Raw genomic sequence first — 20,611 nt, forward strand, 5'->3', positions numbered from 1 at the left:
GGACTTTGAAGGTTTTGTTTACTTGACTCACCACTAGCAAAGAGTCGCAATTGGCCTCCACGACCTCCGCTCCCAGATTCCTAGCTAGCTCGAGACCTGCAATCATTGCTTCATACTCGGCCTCATTGTTTGTTAAACTGATAGTTTTAATAGCTTGCCTGATTATGTTGCCCCCGGGGGATTTTAAAACTATGCCTAGCCCGGATCCCTTTACGTTCGAAGCTCCGTCCGTAAAGAGTATCCATGCCCTCGTTGATAAATTTGATTTTAACATTAGTTTTTTTCGACTTCGGGTATGAGGGTCGGCGTGAAATCGACCACGAAATCTGCTAAAATTTGAGACTTGATGGATGTTCGAGGACGATATTCGATATCGTACCCGCTGAGTTCAATGGCCCATTTGGCCAATCGGCCCGATAGTTCGGGCCTATGCAAAATATTACGAAGTGGGCAGGTGGTTAATACGCTTATGGGGTGGCATTGGAAGTATGGTCGTAATTTCCTAGAGGCGCTAACCAGCGCAAGCGCCAATTTTTCTAAGTGCGGGTATCTAGTTTCCGCTTCCCCTAAAGTCCGACTTACATAGTAAACTGGAAATTGCGTACCTTCTTCCTCTCGAACTAGGATACCGCTTATGGTGACTTCTGACACTACCAAGTACAGGTAAAGTTTTTCGCCGGTTTTTGGAGTGTGCAGCAGTGATGGGCTCGATAGATATCGTTTTAGTTCTTGCAATGCTAGCTGGCATTCCGGTGTCCAAGCGAAGTCGTTCTTCTTTTTGAGTAGAGAGAAAACTTTGTGGCTTCGATCTGATGATCTCGAAATGAATCGGCCTAGGGCTGCTATTCTTCCTGTTAACCTTTGTACAGCTTTCACGCTATTTACGATGGTGATGTCTTCAATGGCCTTGATTTTGTCAGGGTTAATCTCGATTCCCCGATTTGACACCATGAAGCCGAGGAACTTACCCGAGCCGACTCCGAAGGCACATTTTTCGGGGTTAAGCCTCATGTTGTATTTCCTAAGAATATCGAACGTTTCCTGCAAATGGGTCAAATGGTCCTCTGCGCGCAGGGACTTGACTAGCATGTCATCAATATAGACTTCCATTGATTTACCTATTTGTTCTTCAAACATTCTATTTACTAGGCGTTGATAAGTAGCTCCTGCGTTTTTTAGCCCGAAAGGCATTACGTTATAACAATATGTTCCGCATTTGGTCACAAATGAAGTCTTTTCCTGGTCTTCCGGGTTCATCTGGATTTGGTTATACCCGGAATAGGCATCGAGAAAAGTAAGGATCTCGTGGCCGGCCGTGGCATCGATCAAGTGATCGATGTTGGGCAGTGGATAAGAATCTTTGGGGCATGCTTTGTTCAAGTCCTTGTAATCTATACACATTCTAAGTTTGTTTCCTTTTTTAGGCACTACGACCACATTGGACAACCATTCGGGGTATTTTACCTCTCTAATGGATCCTATTTTGAGCAGTTTAGTTACCTCATCTTTTATGAATGCGTGCTTCGCCTCCGATTGGGGTCTTCTTTTCTGCTTCACCGGTCTGAATCTAGGGGACACACTTAGTCGATGTGTCGTTATGTCCGGCGGGATTCCTGTTATATCTAAATGGGACTAAGCAAAGCAATCAATGTTATCGATAAGAAATTGAATAATTTTCTTCCTGAGTTCGGGTCTCAAACCCCTTCCCAGGTATACCTTCCGTTCGGGCCAGTGACCGATCAAAATGATCTGCTCCAATTCCTCAATAGTTGATTTGGTGGCATCGGAGTCATCGGGGGCAACGAAGGATCGAGGGATACACTGATCACTATCCTCATCTATGCTCTGCTTACCTGGCTGGGTTGGGGCCGATATCTTTGGTTGCTATTTGGCGTTCCGGTCTTCGACTGTGCCTCCTTTTGAACCCGATCCACCCACTGGCGAAGACGAAGATGTTGGTTTTGCTTCTTCGATGGAGAACATTTCTTTTGCGGCTGGTTGTTCTCCGTACACCACTTTGACGCCTGTTGGTGTTGGGAATTTGAGGACTTGGTGTAGGGTCGAAGGTACAGCTCTCATGTTGTGGATCCACGGCCTTCCGAAAAGGGCGTTATATCTCATATCGCCTTCAATCACGTGAATCTTTGTTTCCTGAATTGTTCCGGTGACGTTTATCGGTAGGGTTATCTCGCCTTTGGTGGTTTCGCAGGCCATATTGAATCCGTTTAAGACCAAAGTTGCGGATATGACCCGGTTTTGTAGGCCGAGCTGTGTTACGACCTTCGATCTGATAATATTCGCCGAGCTACCTGGATCAATTAACACACGCTTAATCTTAATTTTATTCATGAGTACGGATATTACCAGTGCATCCTTATGGGGTTGGATGATTCCTTCTGCATCTTCATCATTGAACGATAAAGTCCTTGGGGGAGTGTAATCTTGAATTCGAGGTCGTTTTTCCCTCACAATCGATGTTTTAGCGCGTTTGAGTATAGGTCCCTGAGGGGTATCGACGCCGCCGATGATCATGTGAATGATGTGCTGTGGCTCTTCTTCTTCGTTTCGTTTGCCGAAATCCCTGTTTTTAAAATGGTTCTTCGCCCTATCACTCAAGAATTCCCTGAGGTGCCCTTTGTTAAACAAGCGGGCTACTTCCTCTCTTAATTGTCTGCATTCTTCCGTTTTGTGACCATGGGTGCCATGATATTCGCATATTTGATTGGGATTCCTTTGGGCCGGATCGGTCTGCATGGGTTGGGGCCATCGGGTATCTTTGATGCGTCCGATGGCCGATACGATATCGGATGCGTCGATGTTGAAATTATATTCCGATAATCGAGGAACTTCTATAGGATCGGCATGTTTGTCAAAGCCTCTTTTGCTCATAAGTCCCCGAGAAATTTGCCCCCGATCATATCTGCGGTTATTCCTAACTATCTCATGCGCCGAACTGTGGTTCACCCGATCTGTGACATACGGTTGATATCGGTCTTTATTTGACCTTTGTTCTCTGTTGGTTTCCTTCAGAATTTTAGTGGTTGTGTGGTTCTGACGTGTGGGTTCATACGGAAATCTCAATTGATCATCTTCGACCCTGATTTTTGATTGGTACCGATTGTGTATGTCCACCCAAGTTATTGCAGGGTATTCGATCAAGCTTTGCTTCAGCCGACGTGATGCTGTCGAACTCAGTTCGTTCAACCCTTGGGTGAAAGCTTGTACGGCCCAGTCGTCTGTGACTGGTGGCAAATCCATGCGTTCCATTTGAAACCGGGATACGAATTCCCTTAGTATTTCGTCACCCCTTTGTGTTACTTTGAATAGATCCGATTTCCTTGTTGCGACCTTCACGGCACCAGCATGTGCTTTTACGAACGAATCTGCTAATATGGCAAAAGAATCGATAGAGTTCGGTGGCAAGTTGTGATACCAGATCATTGCTCCTTTAGCGAGGGTCTCTCCGAACTTTTTCAATAATACGGACTCGATCTCATCGTCTTCCAAATCGTTGCCTTTGATGGCACATGTATAGGAGGTGAGATGTTCGTTAGGATCGGTCGTGCCGTTATATTTGGGAATTACGGGCATACGAAACTTTTTGGGATCGGTTTCGGGGCCGCGCTCGATGGAAAAGGCTTTTGTATGAATTTCTTCGAATCCAGCCCTTTCATCATGGGCGGAGCCCCCGGGATCTGATCGATCCTAGCATCATATGTCTCAAATTTTTTGTCGTTGGCTTCGACTCGCTTTGTTAGTTCCTCAAGCAGTTGAGCAATTTCAGGAGTGGTTCCTGATTTTCACTCGTTCGGTTTCATTGTGTCGGGTTCTGTTCTTAGGGTTACTTCTCGAAGAAGCGGATTGGAGTTTGGATTACTCCGCATGTGAGTTTGGCTCTGCAACTGAGCTATCGCTACTTGTTGGGCTTGTAGCATTTCGAAAATCATGCGCAAGCTGACCCCGATTTCCCCCGTGCTGTGGGTGTCTCGGGCTATGGGTCGAGCGCCACCCTGAACGCTTTTTTCCTGCTCGGAACGTTGATTCGCTTCTAGAGCTACTCGTGAATTGATATCTACTGGTACTTCGGCTCGAATTTCGGGTTCCTCGATTCGAGCCTCGTTGACGTTGTTGAGTAGCCTTTCGGTCACGGGCATCATGTTATTGGTTTCATCCTGAAGGCCGGCTTCAAGGTCGATTGGGAGAGCCATTGCCGACATGAAGTTGTAAGATGGAGTGTGCTGTATATTTATATCAAATAATCACTTGTTATTCTTAGCCCCACGGTGGGCGCCAAACTGTTTACCCGAAAAATCGGATAAAGTAAAATTTATATATGGTTCTAAGGGCAAGTAGATTCTTCTGATATAAGAATAACAATGCACGTATTTATGTTGCGAAAATAGGAGATGATGAACAAAGATATTAGGTGAACTTAGAAAGATAAACACAAAGAATTCTTATTCTGCTCTCCAAAAGTGTGTTCTATTACAAACTCTTCCCCCCTTTATAGCCAAGGATTGTTACTTTATCTATAGCAACATAATAGAATAAATATTTACTAGTGGAGGACCCATGATGGTATGTCTCCTCCTTAATTTTCGCAGAGATTCCCTCTTTTGGTGCGGTTGTAACAGCTTTTGTCTGTGAGCTCGATACCGAATCGGAACCTCGGTCTTGATTTCGAGCTAGGTGGTCACTTTCGGGCATCGATGCTCGGGATCTGTATCGACCGATGTTATCTCATTCGAATCGAGCGCCCGGGCTCGACGCCCCAATCTCGGAATACGCTCGGGATTTCCATCAAGGCACTCCTCGATTGAAATGCCATCCTCGATCGATCTTCACGACCGAGGATCGATTTTAACCGTATACACAAGTCATGAAACAAAATCTCATCCCTAATTTTTGCAGATAAAGTTTGAACTAGATCTCGGCTGATATCCAATATCTATCAATTAAAAACTAAGTACAAATTAAAAGATTCAGTTGAATTTATGATTATCACTAGGTTAAAAAATAAATTTGAGTCACCTTACAAAATTCAAGGAATAACTCGCCTTAGGGGAGGTTCACAAACAAACATTCTTAGAGATGTTATTTAGAGATTAGCCATTATTTATTTTGTCCTGAAATTTTGAACTAAAAATCTTAACTTCAGGACAATTCAAAATATTTTTTTCCCGATAAATTGAATTAGAAAACTAAAATTCAAGACGTACTAGCTAATTTCTAAATAAAAGCCCGTTAGAGTGACTATCTAATGTCATTTCTACCTTGCTTTAGGCAATGGCGCAATGTCAAACACCTCTTAGACCAGTAGAACTATCAGATATTGGGCTGGACCATATAGAGCCCAATATGATCTGATACATTTTTGGGCCTTGTAATGAGACATTTATGTTTTTCCTATGTATACTATAATAGAAACTAATTTATCTATTTTCTCTAGGTTTTGTAGTTTTCAAAAAGTATCTAGTTTTTTTTACAAACTTTATGTATTCTCCCTTAAAAGGCTCTCACCCCTTTATTAACACCTTCAATTAAGGAATTGAATTATATCCTTTCCTTTTTTTCTCTACTCCCCCCCCCCCCCCCTCTCTTTTTCTTCTATGCAGATCCAGAAGCAACTTCTTCTTCCTATATTATTTCACCAAATTTTTCTTTCGATTTCTCGAAATTTATACAAGATACTCACTTCTAGTATAAAAAGCCACAAGAAAAATACATGGACAAAAAAAGTCTTGAACCAAAAAAGAAGCCATACTCGCCATAGAAATTGAACTAAAGAAATGGTTATTTTTTGTACGTTAACATTTTCGATCCTATACAATTTTGAAGATCCATCACAGTAATTATAGAAAATCTAAAAATTTTCTACCTATACACGTTACTACTCTAAAAACTAATATAATTCTGACACAAGATTGTATTGTACTTGTATCAGTGTTGTATCAAGTATTTTTTCATGTATTGATGCATCAAATACAATTCAGATACAAATTTGATACAATCTTGAAAGAATTCTTACACAATTCTGATACAATTACGATACAGCTTAAAACCAACTCTAAACTTAAACTGATACAATATCGTATTATACTTGTATTAGTATTGTATAATGTATTATTTTAGGTACAAATTGTGATAAAATTCTTAATTATGATACAATTTTGATCTTCATCTTTTTCAAGTTTCAATCTAAAACATCCACCTAGAACAACTCTAAACTTAAATTATGATACAATATTATATTATAGTAGTATTAGTATTGTATCAGAATTGTCTTAGGTATTGATGTATCAAATACAATTCAGATACAATTATGATACATTTATCATATAATTGTAATACAATTCCGAAACTTCTTCTTCCTCGAGTTTCAATTTGAAGTTCTACCAAAAAATCAACTTTAAACTTAACCAAGCTTAAATCAACTTTTTTCACCAGTTTTTGGGATTTGAAGATTTTATTTTCAAAATAAGCCAAAAATAGTTAAAATCTATAAATAAACGAACATTATTGAAAATAAAATCTCAAATTTTTTTATGGCCAAACGGGAGCTAAGTATTCCCTTTTATCATCAACAAGTCAATACCAAAAATCGATATCCCTATCGAGCAGCATGCCAGGAAGATCCGCTGAAAATACATCTGAAAAGTCTCTCACTATCGGAAGAGAGAGAGAGAGAGAGAGAGAGAGAGAGAGAGAGAGAGAGAGAGAGAGAGAGAGAGAGAGAGAGAGAGAGAGATTGGTTGATTTGTATGAAAGAGAGAATGACTTAAAAATATTTTGAAATTGGGAAGAAAATCGTGATTGTAGGAGGCTAATTAAGCTGATAGATGAGGATGGGGGATACTGTTATAAATTAATCCCTATATTTAAGGGATCCTTCTTTTATCATGATTTTGTACATAAATAGTAAATATAGATACACAATGTAATTTTTAAGGAACATAAAGAAAAGTAGTTAATAAGTTTCTAATACAGTATAGCTAGGTAAAAATCCCTTTATAAAACTATTTTGAATAGACTAACGGAGAAAAATGTGAAAATAACATGGGCTAGCTAGTTTTCGGACTGATAATTGAAAAATAGCCAGCGTTTGCAAAATCATTGAAAAATAGCCATTATTTTGCTGCAACACGAAAAGTTCCAACATAATATACTGGAGAATTGAGCACCTGTGTATGAACTTTCAGCATATTATGCTGGAATATTTTTCGAATTTTGAAAAGTATTTTCATTCAGATTTATTTACATGAAAAGTGGTTAAATTTCGATTACTTTTGAAATTGTGGCTATTTTTCAATTACCACTTGTAAATATGGCTATTTTTTAATTTCACCAGAGAAAAACATAAGAAAAAAAAAATCATTTTCTCTTAAAAAAAGCATGAATATTTAATTTCTACGAGGATGGTATATATGTAAACTACATACAGGTTTTAGTACCTTTTTTAAAAAACTCTTCTAGTGGCTAAAATCGAATAGAAGTGATAAAACCTTGTGAGTTAACAGATCTCATCAGACTAGAAGTGGTCAAACGAGCTAAAATGTCTTATCTAGGAAATATTAAAACAATCAGTACTGTACTTATTGCATAAATGAAGTAAAAAGATGTGAATTTCATTTTGTATGTCACTATGGAGCAATATACATACAGTTATCCAAAATCTCTCAATCTTTACCTTCTTCTTACTGACATATGGTTTTTCACAAGACAGTATCAATCGACAAGCAAGAGCTAATAATCATTCTGGCATGTATGTTGAAGACAGATACTGGCAACTCGAAAACAATATACAAGTTTTAAGAAACAGCAAGGTAGGCAGGTATAAAGAACTCAAAACATATAGTATGATTTACCCTAGAAGTATTATATGTAATTAAAGTGATCGAACTTACAATAAGGTTTACATATTGGAAGCAAAATAATTGTAATAAGAGTACATAAAAGACTCAATAAAAGAAAACCAAACATTTCTCCAATAGGGGCTTGCGCAAAGGACTACAACCAGGAGCAACACATTTGCATACGACATAAGAAAGGAAATATAGAGCGACTCCATATCCAGAAAAGCATCCTCGTCTTCGCAGCAATTTGGCACAAGAGGCGACATCTGTAAAGTTTCCGTGCAACTGTTGTGTAAAGGAGGACCACAAAGAAAAGGATTCCCCTCATAACTGCTTTCATTAAAAGTTGCAAACTGCCCTTTACGCTGTGGAGTCGAACCTGTTAGATTATTGTGTGCCACGCTAAAAACTGCTAGAGTTGTTAGCTCTAGAAGTTGAGTGGGAAACGCCCCATTTAAGTTGTTATATGATAGGTCTGACTTTCAATATTCTGGAGATTTGAGAACTCTGATGGTATTGCTCCAGTGATGTGGTTGTGTGACAAGTTTAGTGCACGAATCTGAGTAAGGTTACAGAGTTCACTTCACCACTTAACTGGTTGCAAGAAAGATCAACTCCAGACATATAATCAACAACGCTACCTTCATAGGAATAGGTATTATACTTGGTTGTAAAATCTGATCCAACCCATCCATAGTTTTTTTGAAAGGAAATCGTCGATCTCTCCATTGAATCTTCTACAAATACCATGGCATCTCTACCCCACATCTCAAATCCTGGATAGTTAAATGATGGAGTGTAGGGTTATACATCTGAACTCGTTCCTCGTCGCATTATGTTCCCCAAGCAATGAGGTATAGGTCCTGAGAGATTATTATGAGAAAGATCTAGCATTCTAAGTTCACTTGCATGGCATAATTGTGTAGGAATGATGCCTTGAAGACGGTTTCCTTTCAAGAGTAAGGTGGTAATCTCAAGACTTCCCAACCATTTTGGAATTGAACCAGTGAAGTTGTTATATCTAAGATCTAACACCTTCAAATTTGAGCTATTTGAGGACATATGGAATTCCCCTTGTAGATAGTTTTGGCTCAAGTAGACACGTTTTAGGTTTAGGGAAGCACTGAAACATGATGGAATTGAACCAACAATGTTGTTTTGGGAGAGATCCAAGACCTCAAGTCCTTCAAGTCTACAATAATCAGGTGGAATATGACCTTTTAGATCGTTACTAAACAACGAAAGGTGGGTTAAGGAGGGGATATGACCAAGCCAGGCTGGTAGGTTTCCTGACAAATTGTTGTAACTTAAATCCAATGAATGTAAGGGTGCAGTGGACAACTCTTTTGGAATTGAGCCTGAGAAGCTGTTCCCCCTCAAATATAAGTATTTGAAACTGTTGATGTAAGTTGATGCTGGAAATATTTCCCCTTTAAACATGTTATTCGACAATCTCAGAAAATATAACTTGGATCCTCTACGAGCCAATCCTATCGGCAGCTCTCCATTTAATTTATTGTACGACATATCCAAGCATTCAAGGTTTTTCATGTCAGCAAAACTTGAAGGCAACATTCCTTCAAGCATATTGTTTGACATTGTTGATATCACGAGATTCGGGAAAATCGACCCAATGTTAGGAGGAACTTGTCCCTGAATCTTGTTGTTTGAGATATCAAAAGCTTCCAGATTAGGAATGAATGGAAATTGAAGAGATCCAGTGAATGCATTTCCACCCAAGTAAACTTCTCCAAGTCTAGAATTGTTTTCTAACAGCCAATTTGGAAAGTTTCCACCAATGTTGGATTGTGAGAGACGAAGAAGTCTCAAGTCATGTTGATAGTGAAGGAAACTTGGCATTTTAGAGCAGTTGGATATAGAAAAGGCTTCCAATTGAAACTTTGGGATCCAACTTAACTTAGAAGAAGTTTGTACAATTACTGAGTTGTAGTCAGCAATTACAAACTTAAGGTTTGAGTGGTTTGCAAATGACTCAAATGAAATTGGAATTTCAAAGTTGTTGTTTGCTAACAAGAGATATTCTAGGGACAAGAGACTTGAAAGTGGAGACAAGGCAATGTTACCTATGAATTGATTTTGAGATAGATCAAGTACCCTAAGAAATGTTAAGTTTCCAAGGCAAGGAGGAAGTCTTCCAATGAAGTTGTTTCTGCTGAGACTTACCTCTTCAAGATACTTTAGATCACACAAGCCTATACAATGAACAATTGGATAATTGTTATTACATGTTTTATGTTGCTGCTTAAGCAGAAAATGTAGGAATCATGCAAACCAAAATGGCTAGTAAACTAAACTTCTTGTCATCAATTGTTTAATTATTAACACAATAATCTTAAAGATCTATCATTCACTCTACTAAGTACTTTTGCTAACCATTTTTTGTATAATAATGCCCCTGAAAAACTCTTCAAAAAGAATCATTTTGAGATGTCTTTCTTTAAGCAATAATTGTGAAAAATACTGTTCATAATTCTAGAACATATATCAGAGATCAATACAAAAGTAGGAAATATAATACTCCCTTATAAAGGATGACAAGCACTCCGTGTAACTAAATTCCGAAGATTCATCCAGTTTGCACAAAAAATTACATGACATGCATATCGTGCAAATCAGAATAAAAAAAATTAGGTTAATTTAGACAGCCAAATCAATGGATAGTTTTGATACTTTTGATTCTTAAATTACCATTGTCATTTATTATACAAAATTCTTTATGATAAAAGAACAGTAATATATAAAAATAAAAACCATATCACTAATGATAAATTTGAAAACAAGAATAAAATTGCTTTTCAAGCTAGAAGGGGTTTACATTCATGTATATTATGCAATTATTAAATTGACTAAGATTCTTAATTGTATAAAGGAATCATTTAGTGAATTTTATGTCCAAAATTACCTTGACGAGGTAGAGTCCCATTCAAGTTGCATTGAGCTACTGACAATACTTTAAGGGATGACATTACAACACTGCTCTATAGAAAGTTCTCATCCAATGTGTTCCCATCCAAAAGTAAGTACTCGATACTTCGTAGAGCTCCCAACTCTAACATGCAAAAGAAACATAAACGAATCTTCAACATGCTGTTGTAGATGTAAAAAATTTGCTTAAAAGGGTTGTTGTGGAAAAAATATTCTTAACCAAGACTTGATAATAGAAACCAATATGTTATATCTGCACAGCAAGGCAATTACGTAAAATAAAACTACGTATTTAAGGAATTATATGTACCTTCATCTGGTATGAAGCTTTGAAATTTGTTGTTCCTGATATCGAGCTTCTTCAAAGTTGTTCGAGATTTATTTAGCTCTGTCCAGATATTTAGAATATACTATAAGTATGCTGGGAAGTCTCTAGGAAAAAAGCAATAAAGTAAATTAATGAAGGCTTTTCAAGAGAAATTATTAGTTTACCTAGAGCAGAGAGCACGTTTTCATCACTCAGTCTGTTGTCGCTCAAATCTAAGATTTCCAGCTTATTTAGCCCAGACAATCTCTCAAAACCTAACATATTGAGGAAATAGATAAGCTACACACGCACAAACACACACACACACACGTTCTTTTGCAGATTTACTAATAGTCCATAGGGGCGAATAGAGGGAACCATATATATATTGGCACCTGATCCGATGTTGTTGTTTTTGAGGTTCAGTGATTTGAGAGAAGAAAGTTGACTAAGAGACAGAAAGATGCTGCGATTGAAGAGGTTCCCTGACAAATCAAGTTTTTATAGTTTCCTCAGTTGTTTCAGTTTCTCGAAACCTGTAACCAAATTAACAAGAAACTTAGATATAAATATTGTTAACTTCTCAAGAGTCAAATAGATTTAACCGTTGAACTTAATATTACAACAATTCAAATTATTGTGATCATCCTAATTTATCCGATGTTGAACTGTAGGGGATTCAAACATGTCTATAGATATAACAATAACAACAATAACTACATCTCAAACCCAAACTAGTTATATGAAATCTGAGTGTCAATTCCCTCCATTTGAATTTTAGTATTATGAAGAAAGCATAGCAAGAAGGAACCTTCAGTCTCAGTCCATCCAACGAAAGAATTTCCAGGGAGGAGAAGAGCTCTGATATCTCTGAAGGGAAGAAACAAAGATGCATTGAATAGCGGCAAAGTATCATTCATATCCAACATATCTTTTTCACTAACAGTAATGGACAACTCAGCGATTCGTCTTGTGCTGTTGTTGCAAACAACTCCCAACCATTGACAACAATCTGAGGTTTCGTTGGACGACAAAAAACCACGTGATCCTATGTAGTTTATATTTGCTTTGAGTTGCAAGAGGGCACTTCTTTCTTCTTTCCAACAACCTAAACAGCACCACTGCCCATTTGCCAAAAACAGAATGATCAACAACCACCAATATTCCATCTTCCGACCAGCTTTTCCACTCTCAAAATCGTCTAATATATAAAGTTATAAACACAAAAAAGGAGGGGGATAGAAAATGACTTTCTTGGCAAAAACTATAGTAAACGCAACAGACAACTGAACCTAACGAGAAATTTTACAATGTGTGAGACATGTCATATCATACTTGAATGAGGCTATTTATCGTTTGACACGTGGAGCTGTAGACCCTACCCTTCACCATCACTTTTCCGCCACATTTCACCTACTCTCACTCTATGTAAGACTAACAAGTGGGCCGGTCCCAAATTAAACGGGTTTCACGGTCACGGACTTCGTGTTCTTTTTGTAGGATTTGGTCTGGGACCGGGCCCATGAACTAATGGTCCCGGGCTAAGTGGGTCGGTCCCGGGCCTAAGTGGGTCCAAGTGGATCCAAGTGGGCCAAAGTGGTCCCAATGGATTTTTTTTTATAAAAATTTTATAAAAGTTAGAGAAAAAAATGGTAATAAAACATATCTAAGGCAATTTCTTGTAATGAGCACAACAAGGTGCTAATACCACCATTGAAAAGAAAAAGAAACTAATCAAGAGGCCAAAGAATGGATTTTTCTGTCCGATTGGTACGTTGTCTAGAAAAAGTAGGGGTAGTAACAGGAGGGTCAGACGGGGAATCATTTGGATTATCATTAGTTGGGTTAACTTCAGGAGCAGGACTAGTGAGTGTATCGTTATCCGGATGCGTTTCATCAAAATTTATTTCCTCATCATCATTTTCATCAATAGTTGGATTAGAATAAAGAGCATTCATTAATTCATGGTTTATTTGTTCATCAGCTCCAACATTATGGCAAAATTGACTTTTAGTAAATTGTAATAAACTACTATCATTATCAAGAATAGCATGTGTAGGATGGGTACGGTATTTGGGTCGGGGAGGCGGGGGAAGTGGAGGAGGAACAGATTGGCCACTAGATTCGCCACTATTGAATTTTTCCTTATTTTTACCAAAAAATTTTTTAAGGAAGACATCGTAATTAATTAAATAATAGAAAATAAATAAAACAAACAAAACTTTAATATTAAAAATTCAGAGTTGGAACGAGTTTACCGAATTGACGAACAACTTGTTGAAAATTGATTATCGTTGAAGACTTGAAGACTTTAATTCACCAACTTCACAATTTTTTCACAAATTGTAACAATAAAATAAGCAATAGTAGGAATTATAGAAGAAAATTAGAGAGAGATTGAGAGAGATTGATAATTTTGTGAGAAAAATAAAAGAATGAGGGAGTATTTATAGTTGAAAAAAGGGAAAAAGTATAATTATAAAAAGTTTAGGGTTAAAATAAAGTTTGGGGGGAGGGATTAAATGGTTATTTTATAAATAGCCAACGACTATTTTTTAAAGGCCAACGGCCGGATTTTTGCAATCCCAGACGATCAGATTTTTTTTAAAAATTATGACCGTTGGGACCGTTTGGGACCGTTTAGGCCTGCCAAGGACCAGTTCGGTCCTGGTCTCAAACGGTCCCGGTCTCGCGAGCTCAATGTGAAGGACCAGCCCAGAAGACCGGCCACCTCCACGGTCACGGGCTTATCCGGTTAAGGACCGTTTAGGCCCAGAAGCCCACATGGACCGCGGTCCCAAGCCTGGATCGGCCCACTTGTCAACCTTACTCTCAGGTCATTCCTCATTTTTTTTCAATTCATTCTCCACGGACCTCACTATCCTCTTCTCTTCATCTCTTGCTATAAATCCTATTTTTCTTTTACAAATTCATTCGGTTAGCTCTTCTTTCCTGATCTTTATACCAAAAGAGAAAAAGTTTGAATTTATGAAATATTTCAATCCCACGATAACAACAAAAAGATGAATTTTGAAGTAAAAAGTGATGTTAGGCCAAAATATTATACTTTTAGTACATTATTTGCCCTATATTTTGTTGGTTTAGTGATTAATTTTGCGACATTTGAGCTAAATTATATTTTTTATGTGTAGGAGCATCGGAAGACAAAAACGAGTGAAGGTCGCACAAAAAGAAGATGAAAATGCAAGAAAAGAGCACAAAAATGCCACGTACCCAAACTGTGCTATACACCAGGCTTCGCGAGGTTTATAGCCTGGTTGACCGCGCTATACACCAGGCTTCGCGAGGTTTATAGCCTGGTTGACCGCGCTATACACTAGGCTTCGCGAGGTCTATAGCCAGGTTAACCGCGCTACAGACCTCGTGAATACAGACGACAGACGGTAATTAAAAGTCACGGGTTAAAAGACTCCGATCCGGATTTGGACTTCAACCCTAGCCTATAAATACTCCCTAAACATGTCTGAACGGGGGAGAGCCATTTTTAGGGCAGATTCAACAAAAAAGGACGCTTTTGGAGATGGGATTTCGACCTAAGGAGGCAAGAACACACCATGAGCAAGGCAGAGATTTCTTCTATTACTTTTTCACTTCCTTCTTCCTATTTTCATTATTGGTTATGAATTCTAGTGTTTTCGTTTTGCATACTATTATGAATAGCTAATTTGTTATCTAGAGATTTGATAGAACCTTTTGTAGGATAAATTATTGTTATGTTTTTATATAATTGAGTCATTGGATTTCTCTACTTGTTCAACTACGTGTTTATTGTTGTTGATTGAATGGCCATCATTTAATTGTGCCTATTTAGTATGTATATTGCTCGAGAGAGAGTACGCATTTAGGTAGTTGTTGAACAACATCACTCCTAACGTATATGAGAGATCAATACGGAGGGTTTAAAGGTGGGATTAAAGATAACGAAACCTTGGTGCGATCATAGTTAGCAGTGAATTAGTGCCAACTAGCGTAGTTCGAGCGAATACGCCTAGTAAATTATGGTAGATGCTCGAGAGAGAATTACGACACCCAAAGTACTCACGGTCGGTAGAGAATACTTAGGCAAAATTACAGAAGACGTAGTGGGAAGGATTTTGACAATTGAGAAAATCATAACTCTAGACCTCCTTAGTTTTGTCTCTAATTTCATCCTTATTAGTTGATAATTTTACTGCTTCATAAAATTTGTTAGTTAATTAGTAGAAATAAAATCAAATCTTTATTACTAGAAAATTGTTTGGACTTGTGTTTCTTATTAATATTGAACAACTGTAGCTAAGACTTAATTCTCTGTGGGATTCGACTCCGGACTTGTAAACCGAATTATTTACAACGGCCGCTTAGTCCTTTTTATAAGGCATAGTTAGGCGTGATCAAATTTTGGCCCTGTTGCTGGAAAACTAACGGTGTAGCTGTAGGTGTACATATTGCTAGGTTGCAAGTTTGAACTTTTATTTTTGTTTTCTTGTATTTGATTTTTTTTATTTTTTGTTTTACTTTTTGATTTTAGAAACATGGCATCTTGGAATTATGAGAGTTTTGATGTTGGTAATTCTACTTTTGATCCTCCTTATGCATATTGTGGAAGAAATCACCCATGGCAAAATTATCAAAATATTTCCGAGAGCGAGTTTTGTTCACCAACTCAATCTTATGTGTGGAATGTGTGTGATATGTGTGGTGGTCAAGATGGTCACTTTCATGGTTGTGGTTATATTTCTTATCTTCCCCCAACCCCTTACGTTGATGGTTTTTCTTTTTTGTTTTTGAAGTTAATAAGAACAAAGAACTCATGAATGAGGACATGAAAGAGATCAAGGATATGTTAAGGTGCATTATGGAAAAAAATAATGAGCAACAATTGCACATTTAAAGGCAAGATGCTACTATTCGCAACTTTGAGGCACAAGTGAGTCAACTACTTGAAATATTTAATGCTCAACAAGACAATATTGTGGATAGTAGCCAATAAGAGCATGATTAGATACCGAAATTGAGGTTCTAATGGAGGAGGTCAGAGTAGAACACCAACAATCAACCAAACTAGAACTTGAGGATGCCGATGTTGTAGAAGAGATACTAAAGTCAACCAAGGATATTGAAGGATACATATTTAGTTGACTCTAGTTTCATTGGTGTTGAGAATGTAGACAGTCCCAATGTTCATGTAGTTGAGCGCATTAGTCCACACTCCAAGTATTTTTCCACATTGTGTTTGGATGATTATCACACCTCCTTTTTACCCCACAAAAGATATGTGTTATGTATTGTTGTGGGTTAAAGAGTTTTTTCAATTAAAGTGATAATTTTGAAGTAGGGATTATTTTATTATTCAGAGTCGCCACTTGGAATTTGATTTTTGGGTGTTCCAAGTCACCTTTTATTTGAATCCCAATTCAAAGGAAGATTTGACTCTTTTATTATTGGTCTGCGAAAACAAAATCCGGGTAAGGAATTCTGTTGACCGGGGAGAAGGTGTAAGGCATTCCCCGAGTCTCGTAGTTCTAGCACGGTCGTTTTATTGACTACAACTTGGCTTGAATTAATTTTGGATAAACTGTGATTTCTTGATTCCTATATTTTATCTATCCACTTTTAATTATTAAAATATGGAATTATCTTTAAAACGGATCACATGTGTGTAAATTCATTTTATTTAGAGCGCTTAAATCATGTCACGCGTACGTGTACACAATTAATCACGCTTTATTATTTATTAAGATTGTTTTTGGCCAAAGTCACGCGAATGCGTACCTTGATTTATTTTGGAAACCATAATTATTTCACACGATCGTGTACATAATCACGATAATAAATTTAAAACGTGCCTAAAGCACTCTAACGGTATTCGTTATTCTTCCTAAACTTTGAGATTATTGTGAGGCATAAGTTATGGAATTTATTATGGAAGAAGTGTAGTAAATTAGTTATGGAAAAGTAAGAAAACTTTATGGCTCAAACAAAGCCCTCACTCGGTCCAAAATTATTGGCAGCGCAATTTCCATGTAGAAGAATTAGCCAAAATCCCAAACCCTTTAATGTTAGTTAATCCTTACGTTACCCAAAACATTAGGTGGCACATGCGTTTAGGCCCAAAAATTATTCTTTCCATCTTTGATCCCTTAAAACCCAAATTTTGTGACCCAATTGTTGACCACACATATTGTAATTTAAACAAACATTATTATCTCTCAACCTTTGAAGATTCAGTAGTAGAACCAACAAAGCAATCAATATTCATCTGATTAAACCATTAAACTAAAGCAAATAAAATAAATTAATCAAAATTAGACAACGAGATAAAAGAGGAAACACATAAAACATTTAAAAGAAGAAACCTACCAAAATGCAAATGTAATACGTACTTAAACAGTAAGCGAAAATGGACCTTTTATTATTAGATTTGTAACCTTTGTGATGCGTACAAAGAAGCCTCTAACCGGCGATAGAGCTTCGAACGAAAAAAATCGCGATTTGCGACCTCGATCGACCTTGCAAAACCAGTGAATCAATGGTTGATTTTTGCTGGTTTGGAGCTGCTTTTGGAGCAGTTTGGTGGCTGTTTTTCGACCGGTTTTGAGTGAAATTTTGGTCGCTTTTTAGAGCTGATTTTGTGACTGTTTTCAGGTGGGTTTTAGGTCATTTTTGGGGTGGATTTTGGGATGAAACAGTAGTGTTTTGGAGGTTGTTTGGCTGGCCTTTTGCTCTCTGGAAAATTCCCTCAAAGTTCTCAAACTTTGTCTTCCTTTTTTTGAGCCTGCCAAGAGCTCCCCTTGTGTGTGATGAGTGTGTGTTTTTTATATAAGAGAGAGATGAGGGAGTGTGAGTTGTTAAAGAGAAAGAATGAGATTGTGAGTTGTTAAAGAGGATGAGTGGGAGTGTGAATTATTAAAGAGGAAGAGTGAGAGTGTGAGTTGTGAGGGAATAATTGTGTTAGTGGTAATATGTGTGATATAATTTTTTTAATAACTATAAAAGGTGAATTAAGAGCTAAAATATGTAGATTTAAAATTAAAATATATTTACATGCTAAAAAGTGGTAAAACATTTAAGCATGGTAAAAAATTAGGTGCTCACAGCATGCCCCTCTTTGTTTGGAAACATGAAGAGTTTTCAGGCAAAGAAAAGATGAGCGCTATGACTAATTTTTGTCCATACCATTATTCTAAAGGGAAGAGATAAGAGAAAAGAGTGCAACCGAGTCCTGGTTTTGGACAACATATATATCCCGGGTTATAAGGAAACAGGCCGCGTGTAGTTCAAGAAAAAAGATGGAATGCTGAGTTGGAGAGTCTAGTGAGGTTCCGTCGAGACTCCGGTCTATAGTCCTGTTATTACATCAAAATTAAAATCAAAAGAAACTAAACAAGCCTATCAGTTATGAGTTATAATATTCCAATCTATAAGTCTTCCGAAACTTGATCTTGAGTCTTGACTGGTGTTAGTTCATTATTCTAAAGCTTCTTCTGATCAAAATGGGAAATGCAATGCTCGTAACTTCAGTCATGTCTTGAGCAGTCCACACCTTTTCATCTGCTTTGCATTTTGAACTCACTTCTTTTTTCTTTTCTTCTCTCTTATTTTTTTATTCTGGATTGAGACTTCTTCTTTGGTAATCTCGAACCCTGTGCCTCGAGATAAAACCTGCTCACACACCAAAATAAACAAACAAACAAACAAAGGTTTTCTGCCCTAGTTTGCACTAGAAATATTTCGTGAGTTATTTGTAATAAAATTCTAAACTATTTCTTTATTGATAGAAATAAAAGGTCGGGAATGGTGTACCGCAAAAATATCATGATGATATTTTTTTGGATGGTGTTCCTTTATTGTCAAAAGGATGTCTCAACTAAGGATTGATGTACATTATATTGGAAAAATGTGGCCAGAGAATGGGATACCGTATATTGGAAAGATATCAGGGAGCAGTGTACCCTGCATTTAAGATCAAATCAACTAGGGAGTGGATACCCTATGTTGAAAATGAGACTAGGGAGTGGAGACCTTATGTCTAAAATAAAATCAACTAGGGAGTGGATACCCTATGTCTAAAATAAAATCAACTAGGGAGTGAAGACCTTATGTTGGAAAAGAGACTAGGACGTGGAGACCCTATGTCTTAAATAACTTCAACTAGGGAGTGGAGACCCTATGTCTAAAATATCATCAACTAGGGAGTGGAGACCCTATGTTGGAAAAGCGACTAGGGAGTGGAGACCATATGTCTAAAATAACATCAACTAGGGAGTAGAGACCCTATGTTGGAAAGGAGATTAGGGAGTGAAGACCTTATGTCTAAAATAATATCAACTAGGGAGTGGAAATCCTATGTTGGAAAAGAGACTAGGGAGTGGAGACCCTATGTTGTAAAGGAGACTAGGGAGTGGAGACCCTATGTCTAAAATAAAATCAACTAGGGAGTGGATACCCTATGTTGGTAAAGCGACTAGAGAGTTGAGACCTTATGTATAAAATAAAATCAACTAGGGAGTGGAGACCCTATGTTGGAAAAGCGACTAGGGAGTGGAGACCCTATGTCTAAAATAAAATCAACTAGGGAGTGGAGACCCTATGTCTTAAATAACTTCAACTGGGGAGTGGAGACCCTATGTTGGAAAAGAAACTAGGGAGTGGAGACCCTATATCTAAGAATCATCAACTAGAGAGTGAAGATCCTATGTTGGAAAAACGACTAGGGAGTGGAGACCCTATGTCTAAAATATCATAAACTAGGGAGTGGAGACCTTATGTATAAAATAAAATCAACTAGGGGGTGGAGACCTTATGTATAAAATAAAATCAACTAGGGAGTAGAGACCCTATGTCTAAAATAAAATCAACTAGGGAGTGAAAATCCTATGTTGGAAAATAGACTAGGGAGTGGAGACCCTATGTCTAAAATAAAATTAACTAGGGAGTGGAGACCAAATGTTGAAAAAGCGACTAGGGAGTGGAGACCCTATGCCTAAAATAACTTTAACTAGGGAGTGGAGACTCTATGTTGGAAAAGCGACTAGGGAGTGGAGACTCTATGTCTAGAATAAAATTAACTAGGGAGTGGAGACCCTATGTTTAAAATAAAGTCAACTAAGGAGTAGAGACCCTATGTTAGAAAATAGACTAGGGATTGGTGTACCTTATACTACGATGATTTCTAACTTTCTTTCTTTTCTTTCTTTTTCATCATTTTAATGTTTTTGTTTTTTATTTTTTTTTAGAAAATGAGTAAATGCGGGAAAGAATTTGAATAAGACTTCCTTTTGGAATTGTTGCTACTGCAGAGCTGTTTCTAGCTCCCGCGCGGTTTCTTCTTCTTCTTCTTCTTTTTCTTTATTTATTTTTATTTTTATTTTTATTTTATTGTTTTTTTTTTGTTGCACCTGATTCTTGTAAGGTTGCTTTTGGGATGCACCCGTTTCCTGTTTTTCAAACAAAGAACAATTGTTAGTTTGAAACGGTTGGTTTTGCGGCCTCGAATGTTTCA

At 37.5% G+C, this 20,611-nt stretch overlaps 2 protein-coding genes across 2 annotated transcripts; both read right to left on the bottom strand.

Annotated features, from left to right (window-relative positions):
- Nucleotides 1-7,834: 7,834 nt before the first annotated feature.
- LOC104120964 (cuscuta receptor 1-like) lies at nt 7,835-12,374 on the bottom strand. Its single transcript, XM_033652750.2, has 5 exons — nt 11,502-12,374; nt 11,292-11,381; nt 11,110-11,187; nt 10,777-10,923; nt 7,835-10,066 (listed from the first exon to the last, which is right to left on the bottom strand). The coding sequence occupies exons 4-5, from the start codon at nt 10,838-10,840 to the stop codon at nt 8,658-8,660; spliced, it is 1,473 nt and encodes a 490-aa protein (XP_033508641.1). The 5' UTR covers nt 10,841-10,923; nt 11,110-11,187; nt 11,292-11,381; nt 11,502-12,374; the 3' UTR covers nt 7,835-8,657.
- On the bottom strand, nt 10,853-13,064 carry LOC138907608 (receptor-like protein 15). The gene is made up of 5 exons (XM_070198213.1): nt 12,881-13,064; nt 11,918-12,307; nt 11,292-11,381; nt 11,110-11,187; nt 10,853-10,923 (listed from the first exon to the last, which is right to left on the bottom strand). The coding sequence occupies exons 1-5, from the start codon at nt 13,062-13,064 to the stop codon at nt 10,853-10,855; spliced, it is 813 nt and encodes a 270-aa protein (XP_070054314.1).
- Nucleotides 13,065-20,611: the final 7,547 nt, after the last annotated feature.

This window comes from Nicotiana tomentosiformis, chromosome 1 (genome assembly GCF_000390325.3).
Source record: "Nicotiana tomentosiformis chromosome 1, ASM39032v3, whole genome shotgun sequence".
Lineage (NCBI taxonomy): Eukaryota > Viridiplantae > Streptophyta > Magnoliopsida > Solanales > Solanaceae > Nicotiana > Nicotiana tomentosiformis.